We start from the raw sequence: 19,357 nt of genomic DNA, 5'->3' as shown, positions 1-19,357 counted from the left end.
CGCGCTGTAAATTCAATGCGGTTTGACGCCACTTTAACTGCCATGTCTCAAGGCTAGGGGATTATGGAAGTTGTAGTTTGGTGAGGCCCCAGCATTCTTGGCCTTTGCTCAATGCTGTAGCATCCTGGGAGTTGTAGTTCGGTGCTCTTTAGCAGAGGAGGCAAACTGCATCAATTCCGGTGTGGATTCGCCCTCTGTTTGTATTCCCTTCTTTTTTGCAATCCTGCGATGTTTAAGTAATGCAAAGGTCAGAAGGTAATTTCTAATGTCATAAAAAGCAGATTGCTTTCCTGAATATTTTAGTGAATAGCAGAAGGAATTTTCCAGTCCTGATATTTGGGTCGGGGTGCAAGTGGTAAACTGCATTATATGGTCAGTGTAGATGTATTTAATGTGATTTAACTGCATTGAAATACAGGGTTAGTCAAAATGCATAGGCCAATAAGCCATTCAATTGAATGGCTTATTGGCCTATGCATTTTGACTAACCCTGTACATTATATGTGTCAGCACCAGGCATGGGCAAACTTGGGCCCTCCAGGTGTTTTGGACTTCAACTCCCACCTTTCCTACCAGCCTCAGACCCTTTCCTTTGGACTTCAGTTCCCATAATTCCTAACAGCCTCACGCCCTTTCCTTTGGACTTCAACTCCCACCATTCCCAATAGCCTCAGGCCTTTTCCTTTGGACTTCAGTTCCCACCATTCCTAAAAGCCTTAGGCCATTTCCTTTGGACTCCAACTCTCACCATTCCTAACAGCCTCAGGCCCTTTCCTTTGGATTTCAGTTCCCATCATTCCTAACAGCCTCAAGCTCTTTCCTTTGGACTGCAACTCCCACCATTCCTAACAGCCTCAGGCCCTTTCCTTTGGACTTCAGTTCCCATCATTCCTAACAGCCTCAGGCCCTTTCCTTTGGACTTCAGTTCCCATCATTCCTAACAGCCTCAGGCCCTTTCCTTTGGACTTTAGTTCCCATCATTCCTAACAGCCTCAGGCCCTTTCCTTTGGACTTCAATTTCCACCATTCCTAACAGCCTCAGGCCCTTTCCTTTGGACATCAATTCCCATCATTCCTAACAGCCTCAGGCCCTTTCCTTTGGACTTCAACTCCCACCATTCCTAACAGCCTCTGACCCTTTCCTTTGGACTTCAGTTCCCATCATTCCTAACAGCCTCAGGCCCTTTCCTTTGGACTTCAGTTCCCATCATTCCTAACAGCCTCAGGCCCTTTCCTTTGGACTTTAGTTCCCATCATTCCTAACAGCCTCAGGCCCTTTCCTTTGGACTTCAATTTCCACCATTCCTAACAGCCTCAGGCCCTTTCCTTTGGACATCAATTCCCATCATTCCTAACAGCCTCAGGCCCTTTCCTTTGGACTTCAACTCCCACCATTCCTAACAGCCTCTGACCCTTTCCTTTGGACTTCAACTCCCACCATTTCTAACAGCCTCAAACCCTTTCCTTTGGACTTCAGCTCCCACCATTCCTAACAGCCTCAGACCCTTTCCTCTGGACTTCAATTCCCACCATTCTTAACAGAGGCGGGGGGGGGGGGGGCTGAGGCTTTTAGGAATGGTGGGAGTTGGAGTCCAAAACACCTGGAGGGCCGAAGTTTGCCCAGGCCTGGTCTACACTGACCATATAATGCAATATAGATGGGGAGTAGGACCTATATTTTGTGACCTATACTGAAATATCAGACATTTCCACATGCTCCCGATTTTCAAAGCTGCAGTGACGTTCTTCTCCAGTTTCCTTTTGGGACGAGGTACAATGGGGTACGGTGCACCCCCCATTTTGCAGCCTTATATAGATATAGATATATATTCCAAAGGTACGACGTCTGTTTTCCTTACTTTCATGGTGCTACATTTCCCCCTCCCAAAAAAAAAAGTATTTAGTCCTTCCCTCTTCTCCGGAGGGGTTTGCGTTGTGCACGCACGCGTGTGTGTTTGTGTGATCCGTAGCAGAAAACTATTTTGTAATAACATATTTATTTTTTAGCTCCTTTTTTGTGTACAAAAAAAGCATTCAATTAAAAGAGTAATAAAACTGACAAAACTCCACAAAGTGTTTGTTTGTGTCTGAATTGCAGAAGGGCTGACGGAGAAAGCTTTCCTGGACAGGGGTCATTGGGTGGGAATTGTAGCGCACTCGTTGCACTACAACTCCCAACAATGGAGTATTGCATGTAGACCAGTGTTTCTCAACTTGGGGGATTCTGTGTGGGAAGTTTGGACCAATTCCATCGTTGGTGGAGTTCAGAATACTCTCTGATTGTAAGTAAACTATAAATCCCAGTAACTACAACTCCCAAATGTCAAGGTCTTTTCCCCAAACTCCACCAGTGCTCACATTTGGGCATATTGAGTATCCGTGCCAAGTTTGCTCCAGATCCATCATTGTTTGAATCCACTGTGCTCTCTGGATGTAGGTGAACTACAACTCCCAAACTCAAGGTCAATGCCCACCAAACCCTTCCAGTATATGCTGTTGGTCATGGGAGTCCTGTGTGCCAAGTTTGCTTCAATTCCATCGTTGGTGGAGTTCAGAATGCTCTTTGATTGTAAGTAAACTATAAATCCCAGCAACTACAACTCCCAAATATCAAGGTATATTTTCCCCAAACTCCACTAGTGCTCACATTTGGGCATATTGAGTATCCGTGCCAAGTTTGGTCCAGATCCATCATTGTTTGAATCCACTGTGCTCTCTGGATGTAGGTGAACTACAACTCCCAAACTCAAGGTCAGTGCCCACCAAACCCTTCCAGTATATTCTATTGGTCATGGGAGTCCTGTGTGCCAAGTTTGCTTCAATTCCATCACTGGTGAAGTTCAGAATGCTCTTTGATTGTAGGTGAACTATAAATCCCAACTACAACTCCCAAATGACAAAATCAACCCCCTTCCCAACCCCATCAGTATTCAAACTTGGGCGTATCGGGTATTTGTGCCAAATGTGGTCCAGTGAATGAAAATCCATCCTGCATATCAGATATTTACATGACGATTCAGAACAGTAGCAAAATTACAGGAAGTAGCAATGAAAATAATGTAATGGTTGAGGGTCATCACAACATGAGGAACTGGATTAAGGGTCACAACAGCATTAGGAAGGTTAAGACAAAACGGTATCTTGGAAATGGGACTCAGGTCCAAGCCCGGATTCCATTTTTCTTTACTTTCTCCCTTTCCCTCATATGACCTGCTTCCTCTTTCTTTTCATCCTGTTTTTACTTCTTACCTTGGTTTCCCTTCTGTACCTTTTCCCCCTTCCTTCCTTCCTTCCTTCCTTCCTTCCTTCCTTCCTTCCTTCCTTCCTTCCTTCCTTTCTTCCTTCCTTCCTTCCTTCCTTCCTTCCTTCCTTCCTTCCTTTTTCTTTTCTTCCTTCTCCTCCATTCCTTTATTTTCTTTCTTTCCTCCCTCTTTCCTTGCTTTCCTTCATACATCTTCCACCCTTTTTCTCTTCTTCCCTCTTCTCTTTCATCCCTTTATTTTCTTTGTTCTTTCTTTCTTTCTTTCTTTCTTTCTTTCCTCGTTTCCTTGCTTTCCCTTACATCTTCCACCCATTCTTTTCTTTTCTTCCATCTCCTCCATCCCTTTCTTTTCTTTCTTTCTTTCTTTCTTTCTTTCTTTCTTTCCTCCCTCTTTCCTTGCTTTCCCTCATACATCTTCCACGCTTTCGTTTCTCTTCTTCCCTCTTCTCCTCCATCCTTTTCTTTTTTCTTCCCTCACCTCCTTCATCCATTTATTTTCTTTCTTTCTCTCTTTTCTTTCCTCCCTCTTTCCTTGCTTTCCCTCATACATCTTCCACCCTTTCTTTCCTTCCCTCTCCTCCTTCATCCCTTTCTTTCTTTCTTTTCTCCCTCTTTCCTTGCTTTCCCTCATACATCTTCCACCCTTTCTTTTCTTTTCTTCCCTCTCCTCCTTCATCCCTTTATTTTCTTTCTTTCTCTCTTTTCTTTCCTCCCTCTTTCCTTGCTTTCCCTCATACATCTTCCACCCTTTCTTTCCTTCCCTCTCCTCCTTCATCCCTTTCTTTCTTTTCTCCCTCTTTCCTTGCTTTCCCTCATACATCTTCCACCTTTTCTTTTCTTTTCTTCCCTCTCCTCCTCCATCCCTTTATTTTCTTTCTTTTTTCTTTCTTTCTTCCCTCTTTCCTTGCTTTCTCTCATACATCTTCCACCCTTTCTTTTCTTTTCTTCCCTCTCCTCCTTCATCCCTTTATTTTCTTTCTTACTTTCTCTCTCTCTTTTCTTTCCTCCCTCTTTCCTTGCTTTCTCTCATACATCTTCCACCCTTTCTTTTCTTCCCTCTCCTCCTTCATCCCTTTATTTTCTTTCTTTTTTCTTTCTTTCCTCCCTCTTTCCTTGCTTTCTCTCATACATCTTCCACCCTTTCTTTTCTTCCCTCTCTTCATCCCTTTCTTTTCTTTCTTCTTTCTCTCTTTCTTTCTTCCCTTCCTCCCTCTTTCCTTGCTTTCCCTCATACATCTTCCACCCTTTCTTTTCATTTCTTCCCTCTCCTCCTTCATCCCTTTCTTTTCTTTCTCTCTTTTCTTTCCTCCCTCTTTCCTTTTTTCCCCTCAAACATCTTCCACCCTTTCTTTTCTTCCCTCTCCTCCTTCATCCCTTTATTTTCTTTCTTACTTTCTCTCTCTCTTTCCTCCCTCTTACATCTTCCACCCTTTCTTTTCTTCCCTCTTGTCCTCCATCCCTTTATTTTCTTTCTTTCTGTCTAACCAGGGATTCTGGGAGTTGGAGTCCAAAGAAAAAGCAAAGCTTGGCATGCTGGGCTGGAAGGGGATTCTAGGAATTGGAATTTTAAAAGGCAAGATGACTACTTGGGATTATGGGAGCTGGAGTCCTCAAAGTAAAGTGCTATACAGTTGGAGAGTCTGGGAATTACAGCCCCAAAAAGGAATGTGCTATACAGCTGGGGATTCTGGGAGTTAAGAGTCCCAAAAATCGGAAAGTTCTATACAGTTGGGGATTCTGGGAGTTGGAGAGTCCCAAAATTGGAAAGTTCTATACAGTTGGGAATTCTGGGAGTTGGAGTCCCCCCCAAAAAGGAAAGTGCTATTCAACTGAGGATTCTGGGACTTAGAGTCCCCCCAAAAGGAAAGTGTTATTCGAGTGAGGATTCTGGGAGTTGGAGTCCCCAAATGGAAATGTGTTGGGGATTCTGGGAGTTGGAGTCCCAAAAAAGAAATTGTTATACAACTGGGGATTCTGGGAGTTGGAGTCCCAAAAAAGGAAAGTGCTATACAGCTGGGAATTCTAGGAGTTGGAGTCCCCCCAAAAAGGAAAGTTATTCAACTGAGGATTCTGGGAGTTAGAATCCCCCGAAAAAAGGAAATTGTTATACATCTGGGGATTCTGGGAGCTGGAGTCTCAAAAAAGGAAAGTGTTATTCAACAGGATTCTGGGAGTTGGAGTCCCCAAATGGAAATGTGTTGGGGATGCTGGGAGTTGGAGTCCCAAAAAGGGCATTACTATACAACTGGGGATTCTGGGAGTTGGAGTCCCAAAATGGAAATGTCTATATAGTTGGGGATTCTGGGAGTTGGAGTCCCCTCCAAAAAGGAAATTGTTATACAACTAGGGATTCTGGGAGTTGGAGTCCCAAAAAAGGAAAGTGCTACACAGCTGGGGATTCTGGGAGTTAGAGTCCCCCCAAAAAGGAAATTGTTATACAACTGGGGATTCTGGGAGTTGGAGTCCCAAAATGGAAATGTCTACTATATAGTTGGGGATTCTGGGAGTTGGAGTCCCAAAAAAGTTAATTACTATACAACTGGGGATTCTGGGACTTGGAGTCCCAAATGCAAATGTCTATATAGTTGGGGATTCTGGGAGTTAGAGTCCCAAAGTTTGGTAGAGGATGCTGAAAGCGGAAGGCTGGCCACGCCTAAGCCACATGGCAGAATGCAAGAGGAAAAAAACTACGACTCCCAGCATGCCACGCGGCAGGAAGTGCGTCACCAGCCCCACCTCCTCCTTCCCCCTCCCCTTTCTGTTGAACTCATGACCTTGTGGGGAGGGAGGGGCCAGTGAAGAGGAATCAAGAATCCAGGAAGGCAGGCAGGGCTTTTCATCTTGAGGAAACTACAGATCCCATCACCATGCAGACCCTCCGCCTGCCCCCCAAGCTGTGCTGGGGACTCCTGAGGTGGGGCCCCCCACCAGGGTGAGCCCTTTGAAGGGGGATGATGGGGGGTAGAGTGGCCACAACAGCCTGGGAACTGACTCCAGAGCGGGATTCTGAGGTTGTTTTCAAACTGCTTGGATAGAACTCCCAGGCTTTGCTGTTGGGCTGGAAGGCCCATCATGCCCCACCCTTTGGAGGGGAGAAGATGGGACTTGTAGTCCCAGTTGTCAATGGCTTGAAGTCCTGATAGATGGGAGTTGTAGTCCTGTATGTTGTATGGCTTTTCAATAAGTTAAATACAGGCATGGGCCAACTTGGGTACTCCCTCCAGGTGTTTTGGACTCCAACTCCCACAATTCCTAACAGCCTACCGGCTGTTAGGAATTGTGGGAGTTGGAGTCCAAAACACCTGGAGGGAGTACCCAAGTTGGCCCATCCCTGCTTTGAATCCTAATAGATGGGACTTGCAATCCCACATGTTGAAAGCTTTGGATCCTTATCGATGGGAATTGCAATCCCACATATTGTAGGCTTTGAATCCTAATTGATTGGAATTGCAATCCCACATATTGTAGGCTTTGAATCCTAATAGATGGAACTTGCAATCCCACGTTGTAGGCTTTGAATCCTAATTGATGGGACTTGCAATCCCACATATTGTAGGCTTTGAATCCTAATCGATGGAAATTTCAATATTGTAGGCTTTGGATCCTAATAGATGGGATTTGCAATCCCACATGTTGAAAACTTTGGATCCTAATCGATGGGACTTGAAATCCGACATGTTGAAAGCTTTGAATCCTAATCAATGGGACTTGCAATCCCACATATTGATGGCTTTGAATCCTAATAGATGGGACCTGCTATTCCATATGTTGAAGGCTTTGAATTCTAATAAATGGGACTTGCAATTCCATATGTTAAAGGCTTTGAATCCTAATAGATGGGACTTGCAATCCCATATGTTGATGACTTTGAATCTAATAAATGGGACTTGCAATCCTTCATGTTGAAGGCTTTGAATCCTAATCGATAGGACTTCCAATCCCATATGTTGAAGGCTTTGGATCCTAATAGATGGGACTTGCAATCCTACATGTTGAAGGCTTTGGATCCTAATAGATGGGACTTGCAATCCCACATGTTGAAGGGTTTGAATCCGAATCGATGGGACTTCCAATCCCATATGTTGATGACTTTGAATCCTAATCGATGGGACTTGCAATCCCACATGTTGAAGGCTTTGAATCCTAATCGATGGGACTTGCAATCCCACATATTGAAGACCATGAATCCTATTAAATAGAACTTGCAATCCCACATATTAAAGCCTTTGAATCCTAATAAATTAAACTTGCAATCCTACATGTTGAAGGCTTTGAATCCTAATTGATGGGAATTGCAATCCCACATATTGAATGCTTTGAATCCTAATAAATGGGACTTGCAATCCCACATGTTGAAGGGTTTGAATCCTAATCGATGGGACTTCCAATCCCACATGTTGAAGGCTTTGAATCCTAATCGATGGGACTTGCAATCCCACATGTTGAAGGGTTTGAATCCTAATCGATGGGACTTGCAATCCCACATATTGTATGCTTTGAATCTTAATAGATGGGACTTGCAATCCCACATGTTGATGACTTTGAATCCTAGTCGATGGGACTTGCAATCCCACATGTTGAAAGCTTTGAATCCTAATAAATGGGACTTGCAATCCTACATGCTGAAGGCTTTGCATCCCAATTGATGGGACTTGCAATCCCACATGTTGAAGGCTTTGGATCCTAATCAATGGGACTTACAATCCCACATGTTGATGGCTTTGAATCCTAATAGATGGGACTTGCAATCCTACATGCTGAAGGCTTTGAATCCTAACAGATGGGAATTGCAATCCCACATGTTGAAGGCTTTGAATCCTAATAGATTGTGCTTGCAATCCCACATGTTGATGGCTTTGAATGCCAATTGATAAGACTTGCAATCCCACATATAGTAGGCTTTGAATCCTAATAAATGGGACTTGCAATCCCACATGTTGGTAGTTTTGAATCCTAATAGATGGTACTTGCAATCCCCCATATTGAATGCTTTGAATCCTAATAAATGGGACTTGCAATCCCACATGTTGAAGGCTTTGAATCCTAATCGATGGGACTTCCAATCCCACATGTTGAAGGCTTTGAATCGTAATAGATGGGATTTGCAATTCCACATATTGAGGGCTTTGCATCCTAATAGATGGGACTTGCAATCCTACATCTTGCACCCCATGATATCCCATTCTTTTTGTCTTCCGCAGGTCCAGAGGGGTTCCAGTGTTGACGTTGCCACAGCCTCTTGGAGTGAGACTTTATGCGGCCCAAACCGCTGAGGTATAGGATTGGGACATATACAATGCACATTTTGGGGTTTGTCTTTGCTTTTGGGGTCCCCATTAATCAATTTATTTCAGCTGAAACCTTTGGGGAAACGGGTTGCAGCGGCAGAAGAAAGGATTACCCTTTCTACAAAGGTGGCTTCTTGTTTATTTCGGTGCAGTAATTAATCCCATTTACGCTTGCGAAACCTCTGGTTAGGTTAGATCTGTATCTCTGTTTTGAATATTTATGCTAGGACGTGGTGTTCGCCCAAAATTAATATACACCTCATGACAACTAACAATAATAGCTATGGCAATTATTTAAACTATAGTCGTTTTCACCAGTTCTGCATCCACCAATTGAATAGATACATATGTAAACAAAACTCCAAAAAGCAAACCATGATTTTTGTCTTGTTCTATAAGGACCCCTATATAGTGTTTGTGTGTATACACACACACACACAAAACTCACTGTATGTATTAGAATTTGAGCATCCATGGATTTTGGCATCCTGGATGGTTCCAGATAGTCACTGAAGGAAGAATTTGAGTCAAAAGTTTGGCACAACGACTCCACATGCCTAATTAAATTAGGAATATTACTATTAATAATACTCATAGTGCAGTAGATTGTTCTTCAGAGTAAAAGAAAGCATTTCTGGAATGTAGATTTTGGCATTGAATGCTGATGCTGGAGTGCCGGGTTCAAATCCTTGCTTGGCCATTGAAAGCCACTAGATGATTTTGGGCAAGTCAATAATAATAGTAGTAGTAATAGTAATAATAATAATAATAATAATAATAATAATGTATTGTCGAAGGCTTTCATGGCTGGAATCACTAGGTTGCTGTAAGTTTTTTCGGATTGTATGGCCATGATCTAGAGGCATTTCTCCTGACGTTTCGCCTGCATCTATGGCAAGCATCCTCAGACGTAGTGAGGTCTGTTGGAACTAGGAAAAATGGTTTATATATCTGTGGAATGACCAGGGTGAGACAAAGGACTCTTGTCTGCTGGAGCTAGGTGTGAATGTTTCAACTGACCACCTTGATTAGCATACAATGGCCTGACTGCGCCTGGGGCAATCTTTTGTTGAGAGATGATTCGATGTCCTTGTTTGTTTCCTCTCTGTTGTTTTGCTGTTGTAATTTTAGAGTTTTTTAAATACTGGTAGCCAGATTTTGTTCATTTTCATGGTTTCCTCCTTTCTGTTGACATTGTCCACATGCTTCTTGTGGATTTCAATGGCTTCTCTGTGTAGCCTGACGTGGTGGTTGTGAGAGTGGTCCAGCATTTCTGTGTTCTCCAATAATATGCTGTGTCCAGGCTGGTTCATCAGGTGCTCTGCTATGGTTGACTTCTCTGGTTGAAGTAGTCTGCAGTGCCTTTCATGTTCCTTGATTCATGTTCGGGCAATGCTGCTGCGTTTGGTGGTCCCTCTGTAGACTTCTTGTCCACAGCTGCATGGTATACGGTAGACTCCTGCAGAATGAGAGGATCCCTCTTGTCCTTTGCTGAACGGAGCATTGGTTGGATTTTCTTGGTGGGTCTGGAGATAGTTTGTCCTCACCTCTGAGGATGCTTGCCATAGATGCAGGCGAAACGTCAGGAGAAAATGCCTCTAGAACATGGCCATATAGCCCGAAAAAACTTACAGCAACCTAATAATAATAATAATAATAATAATAATAATAATAATAATAATAAATGAAAGATACGTATGTGTAGTATTTATTCTATTCTAAGATTCCATCGACGTAAGACACACATTACTATCAGTCCCATCAACAGAAACAAACAAATACTTTCTTAATATGTTTTTAAAAGTATCCGAGATTCTAAGTTGCATCACATCTTTAAGTGATGTTTATATGGGGAGGAAATAAATTTTAGAATTAAAGGAATACACTATGTGTGTATTATTTTACTTGCTGGGTAATTGTAGGAGTTGTAGTCTACACAAAAACCATTGTCGATTATGTCAATGGTGGTGTTTAGAAGCTTTGGAAGCTTTAAGCAGAGGTTGGGTGCCCATCTATCAGGGATGCTTTGTTTGTGCTTTTCTTCTGCTAACTATAATTCTATGATTATTATTATTATTTGAAACATAACAAGGTGAGTCCACAGCAGACACTCTGCTGGCTGTTGTATTGGATCACACGTTGGACCCTTCCCAAGCATCTAGGACTGTGTCATGTATTGGCGAATAATGCCTGCAGATCCCAGTAAGGTGGCCTTTTGCAGCTGGCAGATGGTAATTTTGTCAGCGCCGATTGTGTTTAAGTGCAGGCCAAGGTCTTTAGGCACTGCACCCAGTGTGCCGATCACCACTGGGACCACCTTGACTGGCTTGTGCCAGAGTCTTTGCAGTTCGCTCTTTAAATCCTCATATCATGTCATCTTTTCCAGTTGTTTCTCTTCAATCCTGCTGTCACCTGGGATTGCGACATCGACAATCCATACTCCCCCCACCCACCCCTCCACGATTGTGAGGTCAGGAGTGTTGTGCTCCAAATCTCTGTCAGTCTGAATTCAGAAGTCCCAGAGTAGCTTGACATGTTCATTCTCTGTAACTTTTTCCGGCTTGTGATCCCACCAGTTCTTTGTTGCAGGCAGATGGTGTTTGTGGCACAAGTTCCAATGAATCATCTGAGCAACGGTGTTGTGCCTCTGCTTGTAGTCTGTCTACGCGATCTTCTCGTACTAGCTGAGGATGGGATCTATTGTTTCATCTGCTTCCTTGCAGAGTCTACACTTGGGATGTGTTGCTGACTTTTCAATTCTGGCTTTGATGGCCTTGGTTCGAATGGCTTGTTCTTGGGCTGCCAGAATCAGGCCCTCCTTTGTCTCCTTTTTCCAAGTTCTAATTTGTGAGCCACATCATCAATTTTGCTCCCAGTGTTTCCCAGGAAACTTCTTTTGCCAGTTTTCTCTTCTGCTTTGGATTGTGTTTTTACAATATTCCCTCTTAGTCTTTTTCACTTGAAGCAGTTTTCTACTATTGACTTCCATCAATGTTGGTTCTTGACTGCCTTTCACACAATCTGTCAGTGCATGTTTCTCTGGGAATAATAATAATAATAATAATAATAATAATAATAATGGCAGCTTTGTTGGCTGCCGATAAGTTGTTGAGCCAGATTCAAGGTGCAGGTAATGACCTATAAAACCGTAAATGGTTTGGGCCCCGCCTATCCTTGCGTTCACATCTCTGAACCGGTGTGAACTCTAAGATCCTCCGGGGAGGTGCTCCTCTCACTCCCACCTCCGTCACAAGCACGGTTGGTGGGGACGAAAGAGAGGGCCTTCTCGGTGGTGGCCCACCACCTCTGGAATACCCTTCCAAGGGAAATAAGACAGGCCCCATCCCTCCCCTCTTTTCTTAAGACTTGGTGGTTTCAACAAATCTTTGAGCGTGACCAGTGCTAGCTCAGCCCAGACACTGTCCAGACACAACCATGCCCCTATATATAACCCTGGTCATTCTCCTAACAGGCCCTTGGAAAAAGCCCGTCCCCGCTTTTGTCGCTTACCTATTACAGTACTGTACCCAAGTGCCGGTCCCATCTTATTTCAGTTTGTATCAGTCTTGACCCGGCCATTCCTTTTCCATGCCCTAACAAATAGACATGAAGAACAGGCAGGATTTTTTTCTTTTAATATTTATGTGTTGTTGGGTAATTCCATACTTATGTTGCTGTTGCTGTTATTTTTTGTTCATGTTGTGACTCTATGTTTTGATGTTGTTGCTTGGAAACCGCCCTGAGTCCCCCCGGGGAGATAGAGCAGCATATAAATAAAGTTTTATTATTTTATTATTATAATATTTGTTCTGGGAAGGCGTTGAATGCCCTTGGCAGGATCCCAAAGCTAAGACATTGTCTTTTGTTTATTATTATTATTATTATTATTATTATTAACAATAATTTTGCAGGGCAGGTATTAAGTGTTCTTGGTGGGATCCCAAAGCTAAGACATTATCTTTAGATTATTATTATTATTATTATTATTATTATTATTTGTGCTGGAAGGTATTAAGTGTTCTTGGTGGGATCTCAAAGCTAAGACATTATCTTTAGATTATTATTATTATTATTATTATTATTATTTGTGCTGGAAGGTATTAAGTGTTCTTGGTGGGATCCCAAAGCTAAGACATTATCTTTAGATTATTATTATTATTATTATTATTATTATTATTTGTGCTGGAAGGTATTAAGTGTTCTTGGTGGGATCCCAAAGCTAAGACATTATCTTTAGATTATTATTATTATTATTATTATTATTATTATTATTTGTGCTGGAAGGTATTAAGTGTTCTTGGTGGGATCCCAAAGCTAAGACATTATCTTTAGATTATTATTATTATTATTATTATTATTATTATTTGTGCTGGAAGGTATTAAGTGTTCTTGGTGGGATCCCAAAGCTAAGATATTATCTTTAGATTATTATTATTATTATTATTATTATTATTATTATTTGTGCTGGAAGGTATTAAGTGTTCTTGGTGGGATCCTAAAGCTAAGACATTATCTTTAGATTATTATTATTATTATTATTATTATTATTATTATTTGTGCTGGAAGGTATTAAGTGTTCTTGGTGGGATCTCAAAGCTAAGACATTATCTTTAGATTATTATTATTATTATTATTATTATTATTTGTGCTGGAAGGTATTAAGTGTTCTTGGTGGGATCTCAAAGCTAAGACATTATCTTCAGATTATTATTATTATTATTATTATTATTATTATTTGTGCTGGAAGGTATTAAGTGTTCTTGGTGGGATCCTAAAGCTAAGATATTATCTTTAGATTATTATTATTATTATTATTATTATTATTATTTGTGCTGGAAGGTATTAAGTGTTCTTGGTGGGATCCCAAAGCTAAGACATTATCTTTAGATTATTATTATTATTATTATTATTATTATTATTATTTGTGCTGGAAGGTATTAAGTGTTCTTGGTGGGATCCTAAAGCTAAGACATTATCTTTAGATTATTATTATTATTATTATTATTATTATTATTATTTGTGCTGGAAGGTATTAAGTGTTCTTGGTGGGATCTCAAAGCTAAGACATTATCTTTAGATTATTATTATTATTATTATTATTATTTGTGCTGGAAGGTATTAAGTGTTCTTGGTGGGATCCTAAAGCTAAGACATTATCTTTAGATTATTATTATTATTATTATTATTATTATTATTATTATTATTTGTGCTGGAAGGTATTAAGTGTTCTTGGTGGGATCCCAAAGCTAAGACATTATCTTTAGATTATTATTATTATTATTATTATTTGTGCTGGAAGGTATTAAGTGTTCTTGGTGGGATCCCAAAGCTAAGATATTATCTTTAGATTATTATTATTATTATTATTATTATTATTATTATTATTTGTGCTGGAAGGTATTAAGTGTTCTTGGTGGGATCCTAAAGCTAAGACATTATCTTTAGATTATTATTATTATTATTATTATTATTATTATTTGTGCTGGAAGGTATTAAGTGTTCTTGGTGGGATCCCAAAGCTAAGACATTATCTTTAGATTATTATTATTATTATTATTATTAACAATGATTTTGCAGGGCAGATATTAAGTGTTCTTGGTGGGATCCTAAAGCTAAGACATTATCTTCAGATTATTATTATTATTATTATTATTATTATTATTATTATTTGTGCTGGAAGGTATTAAGTGTTCTTGGTGGGATCTCAAAGCTAAGACATTATCTTCAGATTATTATTATTATTATTATTATTATTATTATTATTTGTGCTGGAAGATATTAAGTGTCCTTGGTGGGATCCTAAAGCTAAGACATTATCTTTAGATTATTATTATTATTATTATTATTATTATTATTTGTGCTGGAAGGTATTAAGTGTTCTTGGTGGGATCCCAAAGCTAAGACATTATCTTTAGATTATTATTATTATTATTATTATTATTATTATTATTGCTGGAAGGTATTAAGTGTCCTTGGTGGGATCCCAAAGCTAAGACATTATCTTCAGATTATTATTATTATTATTATTATTATTATTATTATTGCTGGAAGGTATTAAGTGTTCTTGGTGGGATCCCAAAGCTAAGACATTATCTTCAGATTATTATTATTATTATTATTATTATTATTGCTGGAAGGTATTAAGTGTCCTTGGTGGGATCCCAAAGCTAAGACATTATCTTTAGATTATTATTATTATTATTATTATTATTATTATTATTATTATTTGTGCTGGAAGGTATTAAGTGTTCTTGGTGGGATCCCAAAGCTAAGACATTATCTTCAGATTATTATTATTATTATTATTATTATTATTATTGCTGGAAGGTATTAAGTGTCCTTGGTGGGATCCCAAAGCTAAGACATTATCTTCAGATTATTATTATTATTATTATTATTATTATTATTATTTGTGCTGGAAGGTATTAAGTGTTCTTGGTGGGATCCCAAAGCTAAGATATTATCTTTAGATTATTATTATTATTATTATTATTATTATTATTTGTGCTGGAAGGTATTAAGTGTTCTTGGTGGGATCCTAAAGCTAAGACATTATCTTTAGATTATTATTATTATTATTATTATTATTATTTGTGCTGGAAGGTATTAAGTGTTCTTGGTGGGATCTCAAAGCTAAGACATTATCTTTAGATTATTATTATTATTATTATTATTATTATTATTATTTGTGCTGGAAGGTATTAAGTGTTCTTGGTGGGATCTCAAAGCTAAGACATTATCTTTAGATTATTATTATTATTATTATTATTATTATTATTTGTGCTGGAAGGTATTAAGTGTTCTTGGTGGGATCTCAAAGCTAAGACATTATCTTCAGATTATTATTATTATTATTATTATTATTATTTGTGCTGGAAGGTATTAAGTGTTCTTGGTGGGATCCTAAAGCTAAGATATTATCTTTAGATTATTATTATTATTATTATTATTATTATTTGTGCTGGAAGGTATTAAGTGTTCTTGGTGGGATCCCAAAGCTAAGACATTATCTTTAGATTATTATTATTATTATTATTATTATTATTATTATTATTTGTGCTGGAAGGTATTAAGTGTTCTTGGTGGGATCCCAAAGCTAAGACATTATCTTTAGATTATTATTATTATTATTATTATTATTTGTGCTGGAAGGTATTAAGTGTTCTTGGTGGGATCTCAAAGCTAAGACATTATCTTCAGATTATTATTATTATTATTATTATTATTATTTGTGCTGGAAGATATTAAGTGTCCTTGGTGGGATCCTAAAGCTAAGACATTATCTTTAGATTATTATTATTATTATTATTATTATTATTATTATTTGTGCTGGAAGGTATTAAGTGTTCTTGGTGGGATCCCAAAGCTAAGACATTATCTTTAGATTATTATTATTATTATTATTATTATTATTATTTGTGCTGGAAGGTATTAAGTGTTCTTGGTGGGATCTCAAAGCTAAGACATTATCTTTAGATTATTATTATTATTATTATTATTATTATTATTTGTGCTGGAAGGTATTAAGTGTTCTTGGTGGGATCCCAAAGCTAAGACATTATCTTTAGATTATTATTATTATTATTATTATTATTATTATTATTTGTGCTGGAAGGTATTAAGTGTTCTTGGTGGGATCTCAAAGCTAAGACATTATCTTTAGATTATTATTATTATTATTATTATTATTATTTGTGCTGGAAGGTATTAAGTGTTCTTGGTGGGATCTCAAAGCTAAGACATTATCTTCAGATTATTATTATTATTATTATTATTATTATTATTATTTGTGCTGGAAGGTATTAAGTGTCCTTGGTGGGATCCTAAAGCTAAGACATTATCTTTAGATTATTATTATTATTATTATTATTATTATTATTATTATTTGTGCTGGAAGGTATTAAGTGTTCTTGGTGGGATCCCAAAGCTAAGACATTATCTTTAGATTATTATTATTATTATTATTATTATTTGTGCTGGAAGGTATTAAGTGTTCTTGGTGGGATCTCAAAGCTAAGACATTATCTTTAGATTATTATTATTATTATTATTATTATTTGTGCTGGAAGGTATTAAGTGTTCTTGGTGGGATCCCAAAGCTAAGACATTATCTTTAGATTATTATTATTATTATTATTATTATTATTATTTGTGCTGGAAGGTATTAAGTGTTCTTGGTGGGATCCCAAAGCTAAGATATTATCTTTAGATTATTATTATTATTATTATTATTATTATTATTATTATTTGTGCTGGAAGGTATTAAGTGTTCTTGGTGGGATCCTAAAGCTAAGACATTATCTTTAGATTATTATTATTATTATTATTATTATTATTATTATTTGTGCTGGAAGGTATTAAGTGTTCTTGGTGGGATCTCAAAGCTAAGACATTATCTTTAGATTATTATTATTATTATTATTATTTGTGCTGGAAGGTATTAAGTGTTCTTGGTGGGATCCCAAAGCTAAGACATTATCTTTAGATTATTATTATTATTATTATTATTAACAATGATTTTGCAGGGCAGATATTAAGTGTTCTTGGTGGGATCCTAAAGCTAAGACATTATCTTCAGATTATTATTATTATTATTATTATTATTATTATTATTATTAGCAACAACATTTGTGCTGTGAAGGTGTTAAGTGCCCTTGATGAGTTCTTCGTAGGTTCCCAAGGCTAATTTGTTGTTGTTGTTGTTGTTGTTGTTGTTTTTGCTGTAAAGATATTGTGTCCAAAACTAAGACATTGTCTTGTTTATTTTATTTGACACATAACAAGATTAGTATATTATTTGATACGTAACAAGATTAGTACACAGCTTTTGTATTTGATCACTTGTCGGACACTTCCTAAGTTCATTACTATTATTATTATTACTATTATTAGCAACAACATTTGTGCTGGGAAGGTGTGAAATGCCCTTGATAAGATCCCAAACATTGTTTTTAAATTAGTGTTGTTATTCTTATTCTTATATTTGTTGTGGGAAGGTATTAAGTGTTCTTGGTGGGATCCCAAAGCTAAGACACTGTTGTTGTTGTTGTTGTTGTCCCAAAACTAAGACACTGTTGTTGTTGTTGTTGTCCCAAAGCCAAGACACTGTTGTTGTTGTTGTTGTTGTTGTTGTCCCAAAGCTAAGACACTGTTGTTGTTGTTGTCCCAAAACTAAGACACTGTTGTTGTTGTTGTCCCAAAGCTATGACACTGTTGTTGTTGTTGTTGTTGTTATTATTATTATTATTATTATTATTATTAACAATAATTTTGCAGGGCAGGTATTAAGTGTTCTTGGTGGGATCCCAAAGCTAAGACACTGTTGTTGTTGTCCCAAAGCTAAGACACTGTTGTTGTTGTTGTTGTTGTCCCAAAACTAAGACACTGTTGTTGTTGTTGTTGTCCCAAAGCCAAGACACTGTTGTTGTTGTTGTTGTTGTTGTTGTTGTTGTCCCAAAGCTAAGACACTGTTGTTGTTGTTGTCCCAAAACTAAGACACTGTTGTTGTTGTTGTCCCAAAACTAAGACACTGTTGTTGTTGTTGTCCCAAAGCTAAGACACTGTTGTTGTTGTTGTCCCAAAACTAAGACACTGTTGTTGTTGTTATTGTTGTTGTTGTTGTTGCCCCAAAGCTAAGACACTGTTGTTGTTGTTGTCCCAAAACTAAGACACTGTTGTTGTTATTGTTGTTGTTGTTGTTGTTGTCCCAAAGCCAAGACACTGTTGTAGTTGTTGTTGTTATCCCAAAGCTAAGACACTGTTGTTGTTGTTGTTGTTGTTGTTGTTATTATTATTATTATTATTATTATTATTATTATTAATATTATTATCATTGTGCTGGGAAGGTCTTAAATGTCCTTGGCGGAATCCCAAAGAATAGACATTTGAAGCTTTGGTCCAAACATTGCAGGGTTCATTCTTTTCTCTCCTGGCCTCACCTTGAGCCACGTACAGACCGTGGACCTGCCAGGCGGCCCAGCCACCTTTCACCTAAATACTCAGCGTCCCGGGATTAATATCCTCTGTGATTCACATGACCTTTTCCCCAGAGAGCGCCGGCAAAACACTCAGCAAGGAACAAGCCCAGCGGTTGGAAATGACAGGTTGCCAAGGCATCATTATCTCGAAGGGAAAGGAATGGCATTTGCATCTCAAAAGGGCACTGCCCAGGGTACACATCACAGTATAAGCTCAGATACGGGCAAACCTGTGCCTTCCAGGTGTTTTGGACTTCAACTCCCACCATTCCTAACAGCCTCAGGCCCCTTCCTTTCCCCCCTCCGCCGCTTAAGCGGCGGAGGGGGAAAAGGAAAGGGCCTGAGGCTGTTAGGAATGGTGGGAGTTGAAGTCCAAAACACCTGGAAGGCACAGGTTTGCCCATACCTGCTGCAGGTAATGTCCTAGGACCTCAGTCCAGGTTCTTCATAAGTCTATCTCAGCCAGCATTTTAATTTTACCATAATTTCTATGCAGTTTGTTTACAGAAAAATGCAAAATGTGATACTAATGAACAAAAACATGAAATAAATCAATATCTCATCACACTTTGCAGGCGGTGCTGGAAAAATCGGGCGCCAAGACGGATTCGGCTTCCCAAGCTGCGTCTCAAAAAGTGTCGCTCTCCACGGTATGTGCTGCCCTTCAAAGTATTATTATTATTGTTAATCATAATACAGGGTTAGTCAAAATGAATAGGCCAATAAGAAAATTAATTGTAGCCGAATGTATGTTTACTGTAACCAAACCACAGCTACGTAGCGACAGATAAACTATCAAAGTTTTTTTTGAGCAACACACATGTACGTTA

General features: G+C 38.6%; 1 protein-coding gene across 2 annotated transcripts in view; it reads left to right on the top strand.

The window, feature by feature from the left end:
- The first annotated feature begins 6,037 nt into the window (after positions 1–6,037).
- Positions 6,038–19,357, top strand: part of ACADVL (acyl-CoA dehydrogenase very long chain) — a 53,873-nt gene continuing 40,553 nt past the window's right edge. The window contains exons 1-3 of one of the 2 annotated variants that reach the window (XM_060779885.2): positions 6,038–6,176; positions 8,464–8,536; positions 19,103–19,177. In XM_060779885.2, the coding sequence (XP_060635868.2) occupies positions 6,130–6,176; positions 8,464–8,536; positions 19,103–19,177 (195 nt within the window). In that variant the 5' untranslated portion in view covers positions 6,038–6,129. Of the gene's footprint in view, positions 6,195–8,463; positions 8,537–19,102; positions 19,178–19,357 lie in introns of both variants that reach the window. The other variant, XM_060779884.2, reaches the window with a different exon arrangement.

Source organism: Anolis sagrei, chromosome 6 (assembly GCF_037176765.1).
Source record: "Anolis sagrei isolate rAnoSag1 chromosome 6, rAnoSag1.mat, whole genome shotgun sequence".
Classification (NCBI taxonomy): Eukaryota; Metazoa; Chordata; class Lepidosauria; order Squamata; family Dactyloidae; genus Anolis; species Anolis sagrei.
The sequence above is the reverse complement of the archived record's forward strand: the minus strand, read 5'-3'. Positions and strand labels throughout refer to the sequence as shown.